The sequence below is a fragment of the Erinaceus europaeus genome, chromosome 2 (genome assembly GCF_950295315.1).
Source record: "Erinaceus europaeus chromosome 2, mEriEur2.1, whole genome shotgun sequence".
Taxonomy (NCBI): Eukaryota; Metazoa; Chordata; class Mammalia; order Eulipotyphla; family Erinaceidae; genus Erinaceus; species Erinaceus europaeus.
The window spans coordinates 163,814,190-163,831,891 of NC_080163.1; the positions used below are offsets into that span (position 1 = coordinate 163,814,190).

Here is a 17,702-nt window from a genome sequence, read left to right on the forward strand (position 1 = left end):
CAAGTCTGTCACCTACCGCATTGAAGAAAGATTCAGTGATGCGATTTCTTTCCCTCTCTTTGCCTCTCTGTTTCGCTCTTTTGATTAAAAAGAAAAAAAAAAGTCATTCAGGAATGGTGAAGTCCTGCAGACAAACAAAAATACTTAATAGATTCAAAATATGAAAAAGAGGGTACAGAGAGATCCCAAGAAAGTTTATAAATTAATTTGCACTTAAAAATACATATGATATATTTTTTAGTGTCAAATGCTAGGTGGTTTGGACTACAACAGGAGTACAAATTGAGACATGTTATACATAAGTTAAAAAAAGGGGGAGGAGAGACAGGCAGGGAGACACCCAGAGTCCAGTGGTAGAAGAAGAGGACAAGTTGGTGAAGGGTATTGTATGCTACCATTTTTCATGGAGAGATGTGAACCTGTACAACTGTGACAACTACAGTCCTATAAATCAACATTTCCCCAATAAAGTGATCTATGCAAAACAATATTAGATTATAATAGCCCTTGTACATTATTATTCATACCATAAATCTTGCTTACTTTCTTGGATTTTTTTTTTTATTTTACATTTTAGCTACTGTTATACTCTATCTTCATCCTAGTGGCCTGGGTAGTGACTTTCAAACATGAAGTCCATAGTTCAATTACACAGCTGTATGTTTCACAGTGGTGTTCTGCTTTGGCTCTCCCTTTCATTAATGCATAATTTAATTTTAAAAAATAAGTCTTAATCTTGTGGATTAGATATTTCATATCTATTTTGAAACTTTTAATTTTAATAAGTTCAGTGGGTTAATTAGAGTGATGCTATTAAGTGTGCCTAAGATATATATTTTTTAATTTCCAATTTAAGTTTTCTCAGTTGTGGATATTTTTTGCCAAGGCATTTAATTTTCATTTACTTTAGGATAAGTACTAGGTAATAAGAGGCTTTTCCTTCCCTTCAAGACTGCAGGCAGATAACCTGAAGAGAATCTCTATGTAGTTGTGGTATATAGGATAGGCTTTCAAAAGTATACTGATGCCTTCAGTATTTTATTCTGCTCTCTTATGATCATAAGAACTTCTGTTCACCATTCATATGCACTCCCATGCCTATAGATAAATTTGGCTTCTTGGTCCCACACAAATACCTTCTTTCTTTGCCAAGCTAATGAAGTGAAAATTGGTTTTTAATCCTTTAAATAGAAATTATGTCTCAAAATACTTAAACTATCTGAGAGCACTAGGAATTAATGTATGCTAATACAAGTATGCCACATGCAAATTTCCTGAAATCACCTAAAGTTAATAAACCTTTACAAATTGAAGAGATTTGAAACAAAAATTAAAAAGGGGTATAGGTATAAGTCCATATTGTACAAGTGCTCAATATAAATTACTATATTAAGAGAAATTTATAACCCTTCTTGGATTACAGTAAACTTACTTCCTGACCAGATGGTCTTCCATTGTTTGCTTGCTCTTTAACTCCCTACAGTCTGGTTTCTGGGCATATTACTCAGTGAAATCACTCAGAGATTACCAATAACTCAGACCATGGAAGCCAAGAACATCAGTGCTAGATGGAGATTTGTGATTCAAAGCCAGTCAAATAATTTTAGAGCATAACACTGAAGACACTTTAGATCTTCTTCAGATTGCACTATAGAGAAATCATGCAAACTCGAAAGACTCACCTGATTTTTTTTTTCTCCTCCCTCTCAGGTTATCACTGGGGCTTAGACTTGCACTACAAATCCACTGCTCCTGGAGATCATTTTTTCCATTTTGTTATCCCTGTTGTTATTATTGCCATTGTTGCTGTTGTTGTTGGATAGGACAGAGAGAAACTGAGAGAAGAGGGGACAACAGAGAGAGGGAAAGAAAGACAGACACCTGCAGACATGCTTCACTGCTTGTGACGTGACCCCCCCCTACAGGTGGGGAGTCAGGGGCTCAAACTGGGATCTTTATGTTGGTCCTTCTGTTTCATGCCATGTGCTCTTTTTATTTTTTAATTTTTGTTATCTTTATTTATTGGATAGAGACAGCCAGAAACTGAGAGGGAAAGGAAAGATAGAGAGGGAGAGAGACACAGAGTCACCTACAACACTGCTTCACCACTCGCAAAGCTTTCCCCCTGTAGGTGGGAACCGGGGGCTTGAACCTGGGTCCTTGCACACTGTAACATGTGTGCTTAACCAGGTGTGCCACCACCTAGCTCCCCACCATGTACTCTTAATCTACTGTGCTACCACAAGGCCCCCTCTAACCTGATTTTCTATCAATGGTCTTTATCCTCCTAGTGAACTGGTAGTAAGCCTTCTTAAAGCACTGTCCCAAAGCCAAAATTCTCTATACTTAAGATATCCAGTGGCATGGTTTTACCTCCTTGCTACAGTCTTTTGGCTTGACCTTCCTTGATAACTCCTTTACTATCTAAAAAAGGACCAAGCCTCAAGCCTAGCCTCCCAATAATTTTCTTTCATTGTTTCCTTTTCCATCAAGAGCAATATTCAAAAACAACATGATCTTGTACCTTTTCTTTTTATTAACAACTGGGCACATCAAATACCTACCATTTCTACACTGAAACTCTCAAAATGCAAACAATGAAAACAGCTAGCATTTCTGAATGCTTAACTGTAAACTAGGGTCTCTACTAAACTGCCTATATCACTGAATACAATAACTCTATGAAGGTGTTATTTTGATATATGTGAGGAAACTAAGGCACATAAAGATTAATCAATTTACACAAGCTTGAATTCAAACCTATTACATGTAATGTGCCCTTAGAGACTGTGAATTTAAAAATCTTTTACTGAGGCCAGGTGATGGTGCACCTGGTTAAGTGCACACATTATAGAGTACAAAGACAAGAGGCTCAAGCCTTTGGTCCCCACCAGCAGGAGGAAAGATTCACAAGTGGTGAAGTAGGGTTGTAGGTGTCTTTGTCTCTCTCCTATCTTCCCTGTTCCTCTCAATTTCTCTCTAAAAATAAATAAATAAATAAAAAGTTTTAAAAATTACTTTTGGTGATTAGTCTCTTGTCTGATGTATGGCATGTGAAGATCTTCTCCCATTCTGTGAGGGGTCTCTTTGTCTGATAGTTTCTTTGGCTGTGAAGAAGCTTTTCAATTTGATGTAGTCCCATTGGTTTGTTTCTGCTTTATTTAGTCTTGCTTGCAATTGGGCTTGTTTCATCAAAGACGTCCTTGAGGTTTATGTGGGAAAGTGTTCCACCAATGTTTTCCTCTAAGTACTTGATAGTTTCTGGTCTGACATCCATCCAGGTCCTTGATCCACTTGGAGTTGGTTTTTGTTTCTGGTGAGATAAGGTGGTTCAATTTCATTCTTCTGCATGTTTCAACCCACTTTTCCCAGCACCATTTATTGAAGAGAGCCTCCTTCTTCCATTTAATACTCTGGGCCCCCTTATCAAAGATTAGATGTCCATAGGTGTGGGGGTTTAGTTCTGGGCTTTCAATTCTGTTCCACTGGTCTGTGTGGCTATTTTTGTTTCAGTACCAGACTGTTTTGATGATGATGGCCTTATAATATAGTTTGAGATCTGGGAGTGTGCTGCCTCCATTTCTGTTTCTTTTCCTCAAGATGGTTTTGGCAATTCTAGGTGTTTTCTGATTCCAGATAAATGACTGGTTTTTGTTCTATTCTCTTAAAAGAAATTTGCTGGAACTTTGATAAGTACCACATTAAATTTGTATATGGCTCTGGGCAGAATATTCATTTTGATGATATTTATTCTTCGAATTCCTGAGCATGGAATGTCTTTCCATTTCTTGGTATCAGTTTCTATTTCCTTGAAGAGTGACTCATAGTTTTCAGCATATAAGTCTTTCACTTCTTTGGTCAGCTTTACTCCTAGGTATTTTATTGATTTTGCTACAACAGTGAATGGGAGTGATTTTTGGATGTCTTCTTCTTCAGTTTTAGTGTTTGCATAGAGAAATGCCACTGATTTTTGTACATTGATTTTGTAGCCTGATACCTTGCTGTATTGCCTAATAACTTCCAGTAGTTTTCTGCTGGATTCTTTAGGTTTTTCTGTGTATACTATCATGTCATCTGCAAATAGTGAGAGCTTGACTTCTTCCCTTCCAATCTGTATTCCTTTGATTCCTTTCTCTTGCCTAATTGCTATGGTAAGAACTTCCAATACTATGTTAAAGAGCAATGGTCATAGGAGACAGCCCTGTCTAGTCCCTGATCTGAGGGGAAATGCTTTCAGCTTCTGTCCATTGAGTATGATGTTGGCTGTAAGTTTGCTATGTATGGATTCCACTATCTTGAGGAATTTCTCATCTATTCCCATTTTTTGTAGAGTTTTGAGCATGAATGGGTGTTGGATTTTGTCAAGGGCTTTCTCTGCATCTATTGAGATAATCATGTGGTTTTTGGCTTTGCTTTTATTGATGTGGTGAATGACACTGATTGACTTATGTACATTGAACCAGCCTTGCACTCCTGGGATAAATCCCACTTGGTCGTGATGAACAATCTTTTTGATATACTTTTTTGGATACAATCTTTTTTTGATATACTGCTGTATCCGGTTGGCTATAAATGAAATTCCTCTATAGGATTACTATATTTCCAATGGACAATTCTAATGTAGAATATAATTTATTCATGATATGCACATAGTCAGCTATTTATAGTTTCTACAGCAATAAGACAGGTTCCAAATATGAATGGACCACAAAGTTCATAAAGGACAATTATATCAAGGAAAATGTGGGGTTGGGTGATGGTGCACCTGGATAAGCATACATATTACCGTGTGTAAGGACCTGGGTTTGAGTACTTGCCACTCATCTGCAGGGAGTACACTTCACAAGCAGTGAAGTGTCTATTTCCCCTCTTTCTATCTCCCCCCTCCTTCCTCAATTTCTTTCTGTCTTATCCAATAAAATTGAAAGAAAAATAAATAAATAAATAAATAAATAAAATGATTGCTGAGAATGGAGATTTATAGTGCTAGCACTGAGTCCCAGCCACAACCCTGGTGGAAAATGGGATTCTGTCAGGAACAAATTAAAATAAAAGGATAAAAGAGAGTACACACTCAAATAAAGGTGTTTGCTATACTCCTGGAAGTATTTTCTTTATGGTAAGAAAGAAGAAAAGTCCTTAGAGAAAGTCATTATTAGATTTGTGGATTTGGCCTCTTCCTAGGGCTGCAGTTGGGGACTATGGGCTTGAACCTAGGTCCTTGTGCATGGTAGCATGCAAACTCAACCAAGTGCATCACTGTATGGCCCCAGAATCTGGTGTGTTAGGGATAAAAATTGGTGCTATCAATAGTGCTATACAGCAATGATGCTATCTCACTGACTCATGACAATAATTTTTAAGCCATTTTGTTAAGAAGATAATGATTTATTATTATAGGACAGTTGTTTGTATATAGGCACAATTTATTATCACCCATATTAGATGTCTATATACCACTCCCACACCAACTTAAGTCTTTCTTCATCATGGTGTACTGGTTCACTAAAGTCCTCTCTATCACTTCCAATCTCCCCCATGACAACAATTTTAAATTAAAAACCAAGAAACTATAAAAATAATAATAAGGGGATAATAATGAAATATTAGGACTTAAAATATTACATCAGGAAACATTCAACAGAAGAGTTGGAACAAAAACTTAAGACTTTCTAAAAATAGAACCTGAAAACTCAAGAAATAGAAACCAGTTAACATCAAAAGAAGAGAATTATTCCTAAAAGCCTGAGATGTGATTAATAAAAGAGACATAAGAATTTTTTAAATGCATGATAAGAAACTATCAAGGAGATAATAAAACTTCTTACAGTTGAAGAAAGTCAGAAATAAAAAGGGTTAGATAACAAGACCCTGAGAAAGACAGTTTCCCATGAAATTTTAGAACATAAAATCTAAGTTCCCAAAAGTAAATGATCCTCCTAAATATTTCATTACACTTTCTATTGTTACACAGGTAACCAGTTGTTTAAGCTAAAAACAACTACTGATTAAAATTAACATGGAAGGATGGTAAAGATATTCCCAAAATAAACAGCGAATACTATGTATAGGTGAAACATTAAACAAAAATTTTACATCTCCATTATTCAGAAGTTTGGAAGTGGAAATGGAGAAATAGCAAAATGTTAATAGTCCCAATGTACTGTAAAGGGAGTTGCATTGTACTCTCATTTATATTCTTGAAATATTTTAAAATATATTTTATTTTATTTTAAAGAAAGATAAAGGACGTGTCAGGCATTAAAATTGTAACTTCTGAGTCTCAGGTATATGTCTTTTGCACAACCATTATGCTATCTCTCTGGTTCTCCTGAACATTTTATGATATGTTTATATAGCTTTTATATATATTCAGAGAAAGTTGTATCGTATAGGAATTGGGTTTAAAGGTTCCTGTTTGAAAGAGGTCAAGAGAGGAAAGTTAATTGTGGAAGCTTAGGAGTGGATGATATTAGGCATCTATTGATCAGTAGGTCCACTGAGATTGGAGTAAAGGGAAGGTCAGGAAAACTTGCAAGATATTTACGAAAAGTAATTAAGACAACAACCTTACATGTTAGGTTATAGTGTTCAGCATCTAGCCTGTTGGCAATAAGAAGACATACATGAATTTGTGCTTTATAAGAACACGTTTTCATGTCCAGTGTAGTCCTATTCATTTTTTCTTTTCTTTTCTGTTCTATCCTCTCCTTCTTTCCCTCCCTGCCTTCCTCTTTCCCTCCTCTCCTCTCCTCTCCACCCTTCTCTTCTCTTCTCTTCTCTTCTCTTCTCTTCTATTCTCTCCTCTTCTATTCTCCTCATGCCTTCCTTTCTTTGTTTCTCTCTCTATTTTTTTTCCTGACATAGAGAAAGTAGAGAGGCAGAGAGACAAGGAAAGAGACCACAGCATGAAAACCTCCTTCAGTGTAGTAGGGGCCAGATTCAAACCTGGGTCATACACAGAAGCACACTAACCAGCCCTGCTTTTCTTTTCCTTGCTGTTGAGCTTGTGTCTTCAAAGAAATTTCCAAAGCAAACATCAAGGACAATTTAGCTGATGTTTTCTCCTAAGTTTTTGACTTCTGTTCAATGTGATGCATGGTGATTTCATTTTTCTGCTCATTGTAACCCAATTTTCCCAGCATCAGTTGCAGAAAAGACTCTCATTTCTCCATTTAATATTCTGGGGATATGTCTAATTTCTATACTTCATTAAACCCTGTCATCCATTGGAAATGAACATGCTAGGCCTTTGACACTTTTTTAAATGGGTGAAAACAGACACCTTACCATTTAATATAGCACCACAACTAGGTGTCTCACCAAAAGGTTGAGACATGAGAGCACCTGGAAAATTCTTTATAATTATTACTGGAGATTAATGACTTAACAGTACAGTTGTTGACACATAGGGCAGGAAGAGCCATTCTCATCTCAGACACGATAGATTTTAAATTAAATAACGTAATAAAAGATAGGCAAGGACATTATATAATGATTAGAGGATCAGTCAGCCAAGAAGACTTAACAATTATTAACATCTATGCACCCAACGAGGGACCATCTAAATACATTAAGCACCTACTGAAAGAATTTCAAAAATACATCAATAGTAAGACAATAATAGTGGGAGACTTCAATACCCCATTCTCACACTTAGATCAACAAAGCAGAGAACCAATAAAGATACAAGAGAATTGAATGAAGAGATCGACAGACTAGACCTCTTGGACATTTTCAGACTCCTCCACCCCAAAAAACTGGAATACACCTTCTTTTCAAATCCACATAACACATACTCAAGGATAGACCACATGTTAGGCCACAAAGACAGCATCAATAAATTCAAGAGCATTGAAATCATCCCAAGTATCTTTTCAGACCACAGTGGAGTAAAACTAACATATAACAACAAACAGAAAATTATTAAAAGACACAGAATTTGGAAACTAAACAACATGCTCCTTAAGAACCACTGGGTCAGAGACTCACTCAAGCAGGAAATTCAAATGTTCCTGGAAACTAATGAAAATGAAGACACAACATATCAAAATATTTGGGACACAGCTAAAGCAGTACTGAGAGGAAAACTTATAGCCATACAATCACATATTAAACACCAAGAAGAAGCTCAAATGAACGACCTTACTGCACACCTCAAGGACTTAGAGGAAGAGGAACAAAGGAGCCCTAAAGCAACCAGAAGGACAGAAATCACTAAAGTTAGAGCAGAAATAAACAACATCAAAAATAAAAGAACCATACAAAAGATCAATGAAGCCAAATGTTGGTTCTTTGAAAGATTAAACAAAATTGACAAACCCCTAGCCAGACTCACCAAACAAAAAAGAGAGAAGACTCAAATTAATAGAATTGTAAACGATGGAGGAGATATCACAACTGACACCACAGAAATCCAGAGAATCCTGCGAAACTTCTATAAAGAACTATATGCCACCAAGCTAGAGAATCTGGAAGAAATGGAACAATTCTTAGAAGCATATGCCCTTCCAAAACTGAACCAAGAAGAACTACAAAATCTAAATGCACCAATCACAGACAAAAAAATTGAAACCGTTATTAAGAACCTCCCCAACAACAAAAGTCCTGGGCCAGATGGCTTCACAAACAAATTCTACAAAACTTTCAGGAAACAGTTAATACCCATACTTCTTAAACTATTCCATAAGATTGAAGAAACAGGAATACTCCCTTCCACCTTCTATGAAGCCAACATCACCCTGATATCAAAAGCTGATAGGGACAGAACAAAAAAGGAAAACTACAGACCAATATCTCTGATGAACATAGATGCCAAAATATTAAAAAAGATCTTGGCCAACCGGATACAGCAACATATCAAAAAGATTGTTCATCACGACCAAGTGGGATTCATCCCAGGAATGCAAGGCTGGTTCAACATCCGTAAGTCAATCAATGTCATTCACCACATCAATAAAAGCAAAGCCAAAAACCACATGATTATCTCAATAATTGCAGAGAAAGCCTTTGACAAAATCCAACACCTGTCCATGCTCAAAACTCTACAAAAAATGGAAATAGATGGGAAATTCCTCAAGATAGTGGAGTCTATATATAGCAAACCTACAGCCAACATCATACTCAATGGACAGAAGCTGAAAGCATTTCCCCTCAGATCAGGGACTAGACAGGGCTGTCCACTGTCACCATTACTCTTCAACATAGTATTGGAAGTTCTTGCCATAGCAATCAGGCAAGAGAAAGAAATCAAAGGAATACAGATTGGAAGGGAAGAAGTCAAGCTCTCACTATTTGCAGATGATACGATAGTATACATAGAAAGACCTAAAGAATCCAGCAGAAAATTACGGGAAGTTATTAGGCAACATAGCAAGATATCAGGCTACAAAATCAATGTACAAAAATCAGTGGCATTCCTTTATGCAAACACTAAATCTGAAGAAGAAGACATCCATAAATAACTCCCATTTACTGTTTAAGCAAAATCAATCAAATACCTAGGAATAAAGTTGACGGAAGAAGTGAAAGACTTATATACTGAAAACTATGAGTCGCTACTCAAGGAAATAGAAACTGATACCAAGAAATGGAAAGATATCTCATGCTCATGGCTTGGAAGAATAAATATTATCAAAATGAATATTCCCCCTAGACCCATATACAAATTTAATGCAATACCCATCAACATTCCACCAAGCTTCTTTAAGAGAATAGAACAAACACTACAATCATTTATCTGGAACCTGAAAACACCTAGAATTGCCAAAACCATCTTGAGGAAAAGAAACAGAAATGGAGGCGTCAAACTCCCAGACCTTAAAGTATATTATAAAGCCATCATCATCAAAACAGCATGGTACTGGAACAAAAATAGCCACACAGACCAGTGGAACAGAATCGAAAGCCCAGAAATAAATCCCCACACCTATGGACATCTAATCTTTGCTAAGGGGGCCCAAAGGATTAAATGGAAAAAGGAGGCTCTCTTCAATAAATGGTGCTGGGAAAACTGGGTTGTAACATGCAGAAGAATGAAATTGAACCACTTTATCTCACCAGAAACAAAAATCCACTCCAAATGGATCAAAGACCTAGATGTCAGACCAGAAACAATCAAATACTTAGAGGAAAACATTGGTAAAACACTTTCCCACATACACCTCAAGGACATTTTTGATGAATCAAACCCAATTGCAAGGAAGACTAAAGCAGAAACAAACCAACAGGACTACATCAAATTGAAAAGCTTCTGCACATCCAAAGAAACTATTAAACAAACAGAGAGACCCCTCACACAATGGGAGAATATCTTCACATGCCATACATCAGACAAGAAACTAATCACCAAAATATATAAAGAGCTCAGCAAACTTAGCACCAAAAAAGCAAATGACCCCATCCAAAAATGGGCAGAGGATATGAACAAAACATTCATTACAGAGAGGCTAACAAACATATGAAAAACTGCTCTATGTCACTGATTGTCAGAGAAATGCAAATTAAGACAACACTAAGATACCACCTCACTCCTGTAAGAATGGCATACATCAAAAAGGACAGCAGCAACAAATGCTGGAGAGAATGTGGGGACAGAGAAACCCTTTTACATTGCTGGTGGGAATGTAAATTGGTACAGCCTCTCTGGAGAGCAGTCTGGAAAACTCTCAGAAGGCTAGACATGGACCTTCCATATGATCCAGTAATTCCTCTCCTGGGGTTATACCCCAAGGACTCCATAACATCCAACCAAAAAGAGGTGTGTACTCCTATGTTCATAGCAGCACAATTCATAATAGCTAAAACCTGGAAGCAACCCAGGTGCCCAACAACAGATGAGTGGCTGAGAAAGCTGAGGTATATATACACAATGGAATACTATGCAGCTATCAAGAACAATGAACCCACCTTCTCTGACCCATCTTGGACAGAGCTAGAAGGAATTATGTTAAGTGAGCTAAGTCAGAAAGATAAATATGAGTATGGGATGATCCCACTCATCAACAGAAGTTAACTAAGAAGATTTGAAAGGGAAACTAAAAGCAGGACGTGACCAAATTGTAAGTAGGGCACCAAAGTAAAAACCCTGTGGTGAGGGGTAGACATGCAGCTTCCTGGGCCAGTGAGGGGGTGGGAGTGTGTGGGAGGGATGGGTCACAGTCTTTTGGTGGTGGGAATGGTGTTTATGTACACTTCTAGCAAAATCTAGACATATAAATCACTGGTTAATATGAGAGGGGGAAAATCAATTGTATGTCTCAAAGTTTTTCAAAACACAAACTGAATCTTTTTAATACATAGGCTGTGTATTTGATATGCGGACTCTCTCAAAAGCCTAGACCAAGTAGATTAGAAGCATCCAATAGCACAGCTATATACAAGATACTGGATACTGTACAGCAAACCCTAACAAAAGGACTTTTCAAAGTTAACCCAATTACCAAATAATGTGATGATAACATTAACTATCAATTGTCTTTTTGAACCCTAAGACAGCAGGAACCTCACATCTCCACTATAGAGCCCCTACTTCCCCCAGTCCTGGAAAAGTTGGATAGGGCCCACTTTCCCGTATGCCTCTCCCAATCCATACCAAATAATATTGCATTCTCCAATCACAACCTAACGAACGCAATGATTGCCACCTCAACATGCTTCACCTCAGACTGTGTCCAGAGACTTCACGTGTGGAATGACAACCCTTCAACTTCATTACTCGGGTGAGACCTTTCCTTTTCTAGTACACTCTAATTTCATCTCAGGTAGTTCACTTTCTAACAAAGTCCCATAACCTAGATATACACCAGTTTCTGTGAGAGAGAGCTTATGTTCACATGTATCCATAAACTACTACAAAATATATATCTGAAAGCAGAAGTACACTAGAGTTTGTAGTGAGTACCTCCCTAACCCTTCCTCTCCACTATTCCAAGCTTTGGGTCCATGATTGCTCAACAATTTGTTTGGCTTCATATGTTAACTCTCTATTCAATCACCAGGTTCCAGATGCCACCAGGATGCTGGCCAGGCTTCCCTGGATTGAAGACCCCACCAATGTATCCTGGAGCTCAGCTTCCCCAGAGACCCACCCTACTAGGGAAAGAGAGAGGCAGACTGGGAGTATGGCCCAACCAGTCAACGCCCATGTTCTGCGGGGAAGCAATTACAGAAGCCAGACCTTCTACCTTCTGCAACCTTCAATGACCCTGGGTCCATGCTCCCAGAGAGATGAGAGAATGGGAAAGCTATCATTGGAGGGCATGGGTTATGGAGATTGGGTGGTGGGAATTGTGTGGAGTTGTACCTATGGTTTTGTTAATTAATCCTTTCTTAAATAATAAAAAAAAATTTTCAAAGAACGTTCATTTATGTATAATTACCAACATAGTGATTACTAATGTAATGAACATATTCCTATGGTAAATAAAATCTAATATGCCAGCAAAACATTTCTATCATAGAGTAATTTAAATAAAGTCTTTGTGTTCTTGAGAAAATCTTAACATTTATTTACAGTGTCCTCATAATCTTATCTATAAACCACTAGGGTAATTGCATGTTTCATTGAAGACTAATAAAATAATCAGAGAAATAATGTGAGAAAACCTAATGATATTGGGTGGCTCTTCCTTTCATTTAAACTAGTATTTATTTGTGCATTTGTTTGTAAGAGAGAGAGAAATATGCAGAAAGACAGACAGGCAGAGAAAAAGGGGAGAGAGCTTAGAGCTGTATATGCATTTTCAATAAAGATATCTCACTTTTATAACTCTATCTTCTGTAAATGCTGATGTTGTTCTTATTAAATGAATGTTAAGTGCTTAAAATCCCATACACACACTCAGGTTCATTCCTTTTCTCTTCAGGCAGTTTTTACAGCCCACAGTATTTTCATTTTAACAGTCCTCATTACTGATATCATTTAATACTTGAGAGTTTGCTCAAGTCAACATCAATCTTGCTGATCCTGCAAACACTTACTTTGCTGATACAACACAGTATGAATTCATAGCTACTAAATGTAAAAAAATTAAAACTATTCCTTTACCTGGCATGCCAGCAAGTAAGTGTTAAGAACAAATCTGTCAGTTACACAGTATTGTTTTGGAGAAAGAACACTAGAAAGAATCAAATACAGAGTCTTTTGCAAGACCCCACTACTTTCAAGATAATGTTCCTTCTGAAACCTCTGACAATGACATGTACTGTACAGGCTCAGAGAGATCTCACACCTTAAATGCAACCATTGTGGAGATGAAAATATTTACTTGGAAGACATCATATTGGACACAACTGACTCATTAACAAATGACCTTTTATCATGGGTTTTTAGCTAGCCAGGAGTAAGAGAAGCTTTGCCTCAGAAGGAGCAATAGAATCTCACCCAGAATAAATTTTCTACTTCAGTTAAGTTTAAATGTCTTTGAATGAGTTTCAAGTAAGAAATAAAGTATCTCCTTTACCTGGTTGGAAAACCTCATGCTCACGTTGCGTTGACTCTGGAGTGGGACATAGCGCTGGACAGGATCAATGTCTAAAGGGCTGATTAACTCATCAGCTGAAAAACAAAAGGGAAAAGTTGATTAAGAGAAAGTAGGGAGTAACTATTAAAGGATATGAGGATTTGGGGGTGGTGATATTTTTTCTAAATATTGACCATGTGGTCCTGGTTCCCACATGCAGAGGATAAGCTTCATGAGTGGTGAAGCAGTACTACAGGTGTCTTTCTCTCCACCTCTTCCTTCCCTCTCAGTTTAAAATAGACATAGATATGATTTATTTTGCTTTAAGATAGATAGTGGTGATAGTTGCACCATTCTATGAAGGCACAAAAGAACACTGTTGTAAACTTAAGTGAAGTGTGTGGTATGACAATTAACTTCAATAAATCTGTTCTGAAAATAAAACATTTCTATTTTTTTAAGGAAAGAAACTCACTTATTAAGAGGAGCTAAAGATATCTATTCATACTAAATTAGTTTCTTACCACCGGGCCTATATCTGTGACTCAGTGCCTGCATGGTTCCACTGTCCCCAGAGGTCATACCCCCCCCTTTTTTTGTTCTGTTTGATATAGGGTGAAAGACTCGAGAGGGATAGAGAGACAGATATGAGAGAGAAAAGACAACATTTGTGATGCTTCTTCCCACCCCCCCTGAAGATGGGGGCTGAGGAATTGAACTTGGTTTCTTGTGTAGAATAACATCTATGCTCTAAGGGGTGAGCCACTTCCTAGGTCCTGATACTGAATACTTTAAGGATATTTCTGTGATGGGATGTGATTTATGGGGCACTAATCAACTTGGGGGTAATGCTCTCAACTACCATTTCAGTGTGATATCGGAGCTGTTTTCACATGATAATTTCTGGTGGTAAACTTACGACAAAATCTGAGGATCTAATAAGAGAAAAATTTTGGTGCTTCTGGAAGATGAAAATGGGAAGAAAGTACAAACTCTAAACTCAGAAATTCCTTATAGCTTTCTGCTCTAGCACATTCATCAGCACCTGAGACTCACTGTATCAGGAATTCTTCATGGGTCTGACAGAGACTATATGGGGAAGAGGTGGTAGTGGAAGTCCTTTCCTGAAGTGTAATTCTGCATAATCTATTGGGAGTACAAGTGGGTAGTAGCTGTACAAATTTAGAGGAAGCACACTCTGATTGAGCAGCTGTACCATTTCTAAAGTTATCTTATTATTCTCAGATAAGTGAAAATTGGACTTAAAAAGTCCAACATCTCCTAAAGTGAGTTATCTATACTTAAGTTATGAGAATGTGCTCATTTCATGTTTATCTTCAGTTCTGTACTGATTATGTAAAAAAAAAAAAGTAAGCCTTGTTTTCTACAGCTTTTTATGTACTACTTTTAGGCAATGAAAAATATGGAAAAACAAAGCAGGGAGTCAACCAAAAAAAATTCTTTCTTTTCCCCCACAGCTTTAGGATTGTATCTCATTACATTTCTTGTGTATGTGTCACTGAAGTCTCCTACATATGTGATTTTGACTACTCTTGGATGAATTTTTCAGAGACATACAGGAGATGGAGAGACACCAGAGTAGTAGAGCCTCCCCAGGTTTGTCACACACTTATGTAGTTTGCCAAAGGCTCAAATCAAATACATGGCAAGGCAGGGTCACTACCAGATGAGCTCTCTCTCTGGCCCCTCTCATATTTTCTATTCTAGGGTTACTTCAGGGCACATGTGCAATGCTATCCACTAGCCCAAGCTACAGAAGGCATTTTTATTAAGTCTTGTAATATATTTTTAATAATGATAAAAGTGATATAAATAATAGAGTAACAAACGGGAAATAATAGCTCAACTGGCAGAGCACTGAGCCTTAATACCCCAGGGTTCCTGATTTAATTCCCGGTGCCAGAACTGTCCTCTGGCCTCCCTCTCTCTTTCTGTACCTCGGGGCACTCTCTCATACGTAATAAATAAATAAATTTTTAAAAATAATATAATAGCAAAAATAGAGAAAGAAAAAAAAACAGCTGCCACAAAAGGCATCAGATAACTGATGTCTTTGAAACAGCAGTCATAACATATAAAATGCTTACTATGCTTCCAGAACGGTTTATAAACATTTTTGCATATATTAATTCAGTAATTCTCACAAGATCTTATCATTGTACAAATGACAAAATAGACTGGTTAAGCAACTTGTATATGGCTAATAAAGGGCAGAGCTAAGATTCATGCACAGGTAGTCCCTCTCTTGAGTATGAGCTCTTAACCAAATACTGACCTTGAATTTTAATAACATCAACATTCTATACAACATAAACTGACAAACAAAGAGGGTGGGGAAATAAGCAATTTAGATCTCAACATACCTCAAATCAGGGATCATATTACAGAATATTCTTATAACTCTGAAAAATATGTTTTTGTAAAATCAATATAGCCTTAATTATAGCAAATATCAACATATTAGATTAATTAATATCTGCTCATAATGTGGGGTTGATTAGAACACTGATATTCTAAAGAGCAGAAAATGATTTCCTTCTCATTTGTCTGTTCACTGATATGTGAAAAAAATGCTACTACCACCAAACTTTTTGCATAATAACTGTTTCATTGTCATTCTATAGATGCAAATTTCATATGAATTGTTATTTATAAATAATGACAAATTAGTCATCTAATATACTTGGAAAGCAGAGATGGTAATTTATTATAAATGCTATGAGAATAATGTGATAATAAAGTCTTTAGAAAAGCTTGTTTCTGCACCAAAGTAAAAGACTCTGGGATGGGTAGGGGGGAGAATACAGGTCCAAAAAGGATGACAGAGGATGTAGTGAGGGCTGTATTGCTTGTGATATGGAAAATTGGGAAATGTTATGCATGTACAAACTATTGTATTTAATGTCCAATGTAAAACATTAATTCTCCAATAAAGAAATTTTCAAAAAAGAAACAAAAGCTTGTTTCTTTACATTTCCTTTCATTCTCTCTATATCATACTGGTATATTTAACTTCAAATGCCAACTTATACTTTGTATTTATGTACAACCTAATTGGCTGTAGTATGTTTCTTTTTTAAATATGGTAGTGGAATTGAACTCAGGGCTTGGCACATTCATAATGTGTGGGGGTTCCTGGGGTCAATTCTTTTTTATTTATTTATTTATTTATTTTTTATTTATAAAAAGGAAACATTGACAAAACCATAGGATAAGAGGGGTACAGCTTTGCATAATTCCCACCACCAGACCTCCATATCCCATCCCCTCCCCTGAGAGCTTTCCTATTCTTTAACCCTCTGGGAGTATGGACCCAAGATCATTGTGGGATGCAGAAGGTGGAAGATCTGGCTTCTATAATTGCATCCCCGCTGAACATGGACGTTGACTGGTCGATCCATACTCCCAACCTGCTTCTCTCTTTCCCTAATGGAGAAGGGCTCTGGGGAGGCAGAGCTCCAAGGCACATTGGTGGGGTTGTCTGTCCAGGGAAGTCAGGTTGCTTCCTGCTAGCATCTGGAAGCTGTTGACTGAAAAGAGAGTTAGCATACAAAGCCAAACAAATAGTTGAACAATCATGGACCAAAAGGCTGTAATAGTGCCAATGAAGTGTTGGGGGGGTCCTCCATTTTATAGATAGCTAGTAGGCATATTTTAGTTATATTTCAAAGGGCCTGTAGCTATACTAATATTTTTTGTTTGTCTGTTTTTTGCCTGAGACTGAAATCTGATATGTAGGTGTATCCTAATTATTGTCTGGGGAGATGATGTCATGGCTGGAAAAAGGACCAGAAAGCTGGATCAGGGAAGAGAGTAGCTCCCTAATGTGAGAAAATATTGTTGAGTGTAAACCCCATCGATTTGATGTGATCTGGGGCCCATAATTAGCTCAGGAGCCTGTGTGACCTCTGCATCCCAAGATCTGAGTTCACATTCTGTGGTCATGAGTAGGATCATTCCATGCTGCCCCAGTATTGACCCATTTTCCTCAGGTATAGCATAGAGTATGTTTGTCCATCCTCCTTTCGGTGGATGGAACATTCTCTATCAATCCAAGTTGAGGGCAAGGTCCTATGGGGACCCACAAAGGGGTCTATTTTGTTGTTCCTGATAGAAATGACCAGTAACAATGGAGAGAGGGATTTATTCATGTTCTAGGTCCATCAAGTCTGTTTGGGAATCTCAGGACTCCCCTATTAGGGCCCCAGCTGGTGGAAT

General features: G+C 37.3%; 1 protein-coding gene across 7 annotated transcripts in view; it reads right to left on the bottom strand.

Annotated features, from left to right (window-relative positions):
- The window catches only part of PHKB (phosphorylase kinase regulatory subunit beta), a 258,964-nt gene that overhangs the window by 80,865 nt on the left and 160,397 nt on the right, over positions 1–17,702 (bottom strand). For all 7 annotated transcript variants that reach the window (XM_060185615.1, XM_007536683.2, XM_007536681.3 and 4 more), the window contains one exon: positions 13,464–13,558. In XM_060185615.1, the coding sequence (XP_060041598.1) occupies positions 13,464–13,558 (95 nt within the window). The remainder of the gene's footprint in view (positions 1–13,463; positions 13,559–17,702) is intronic.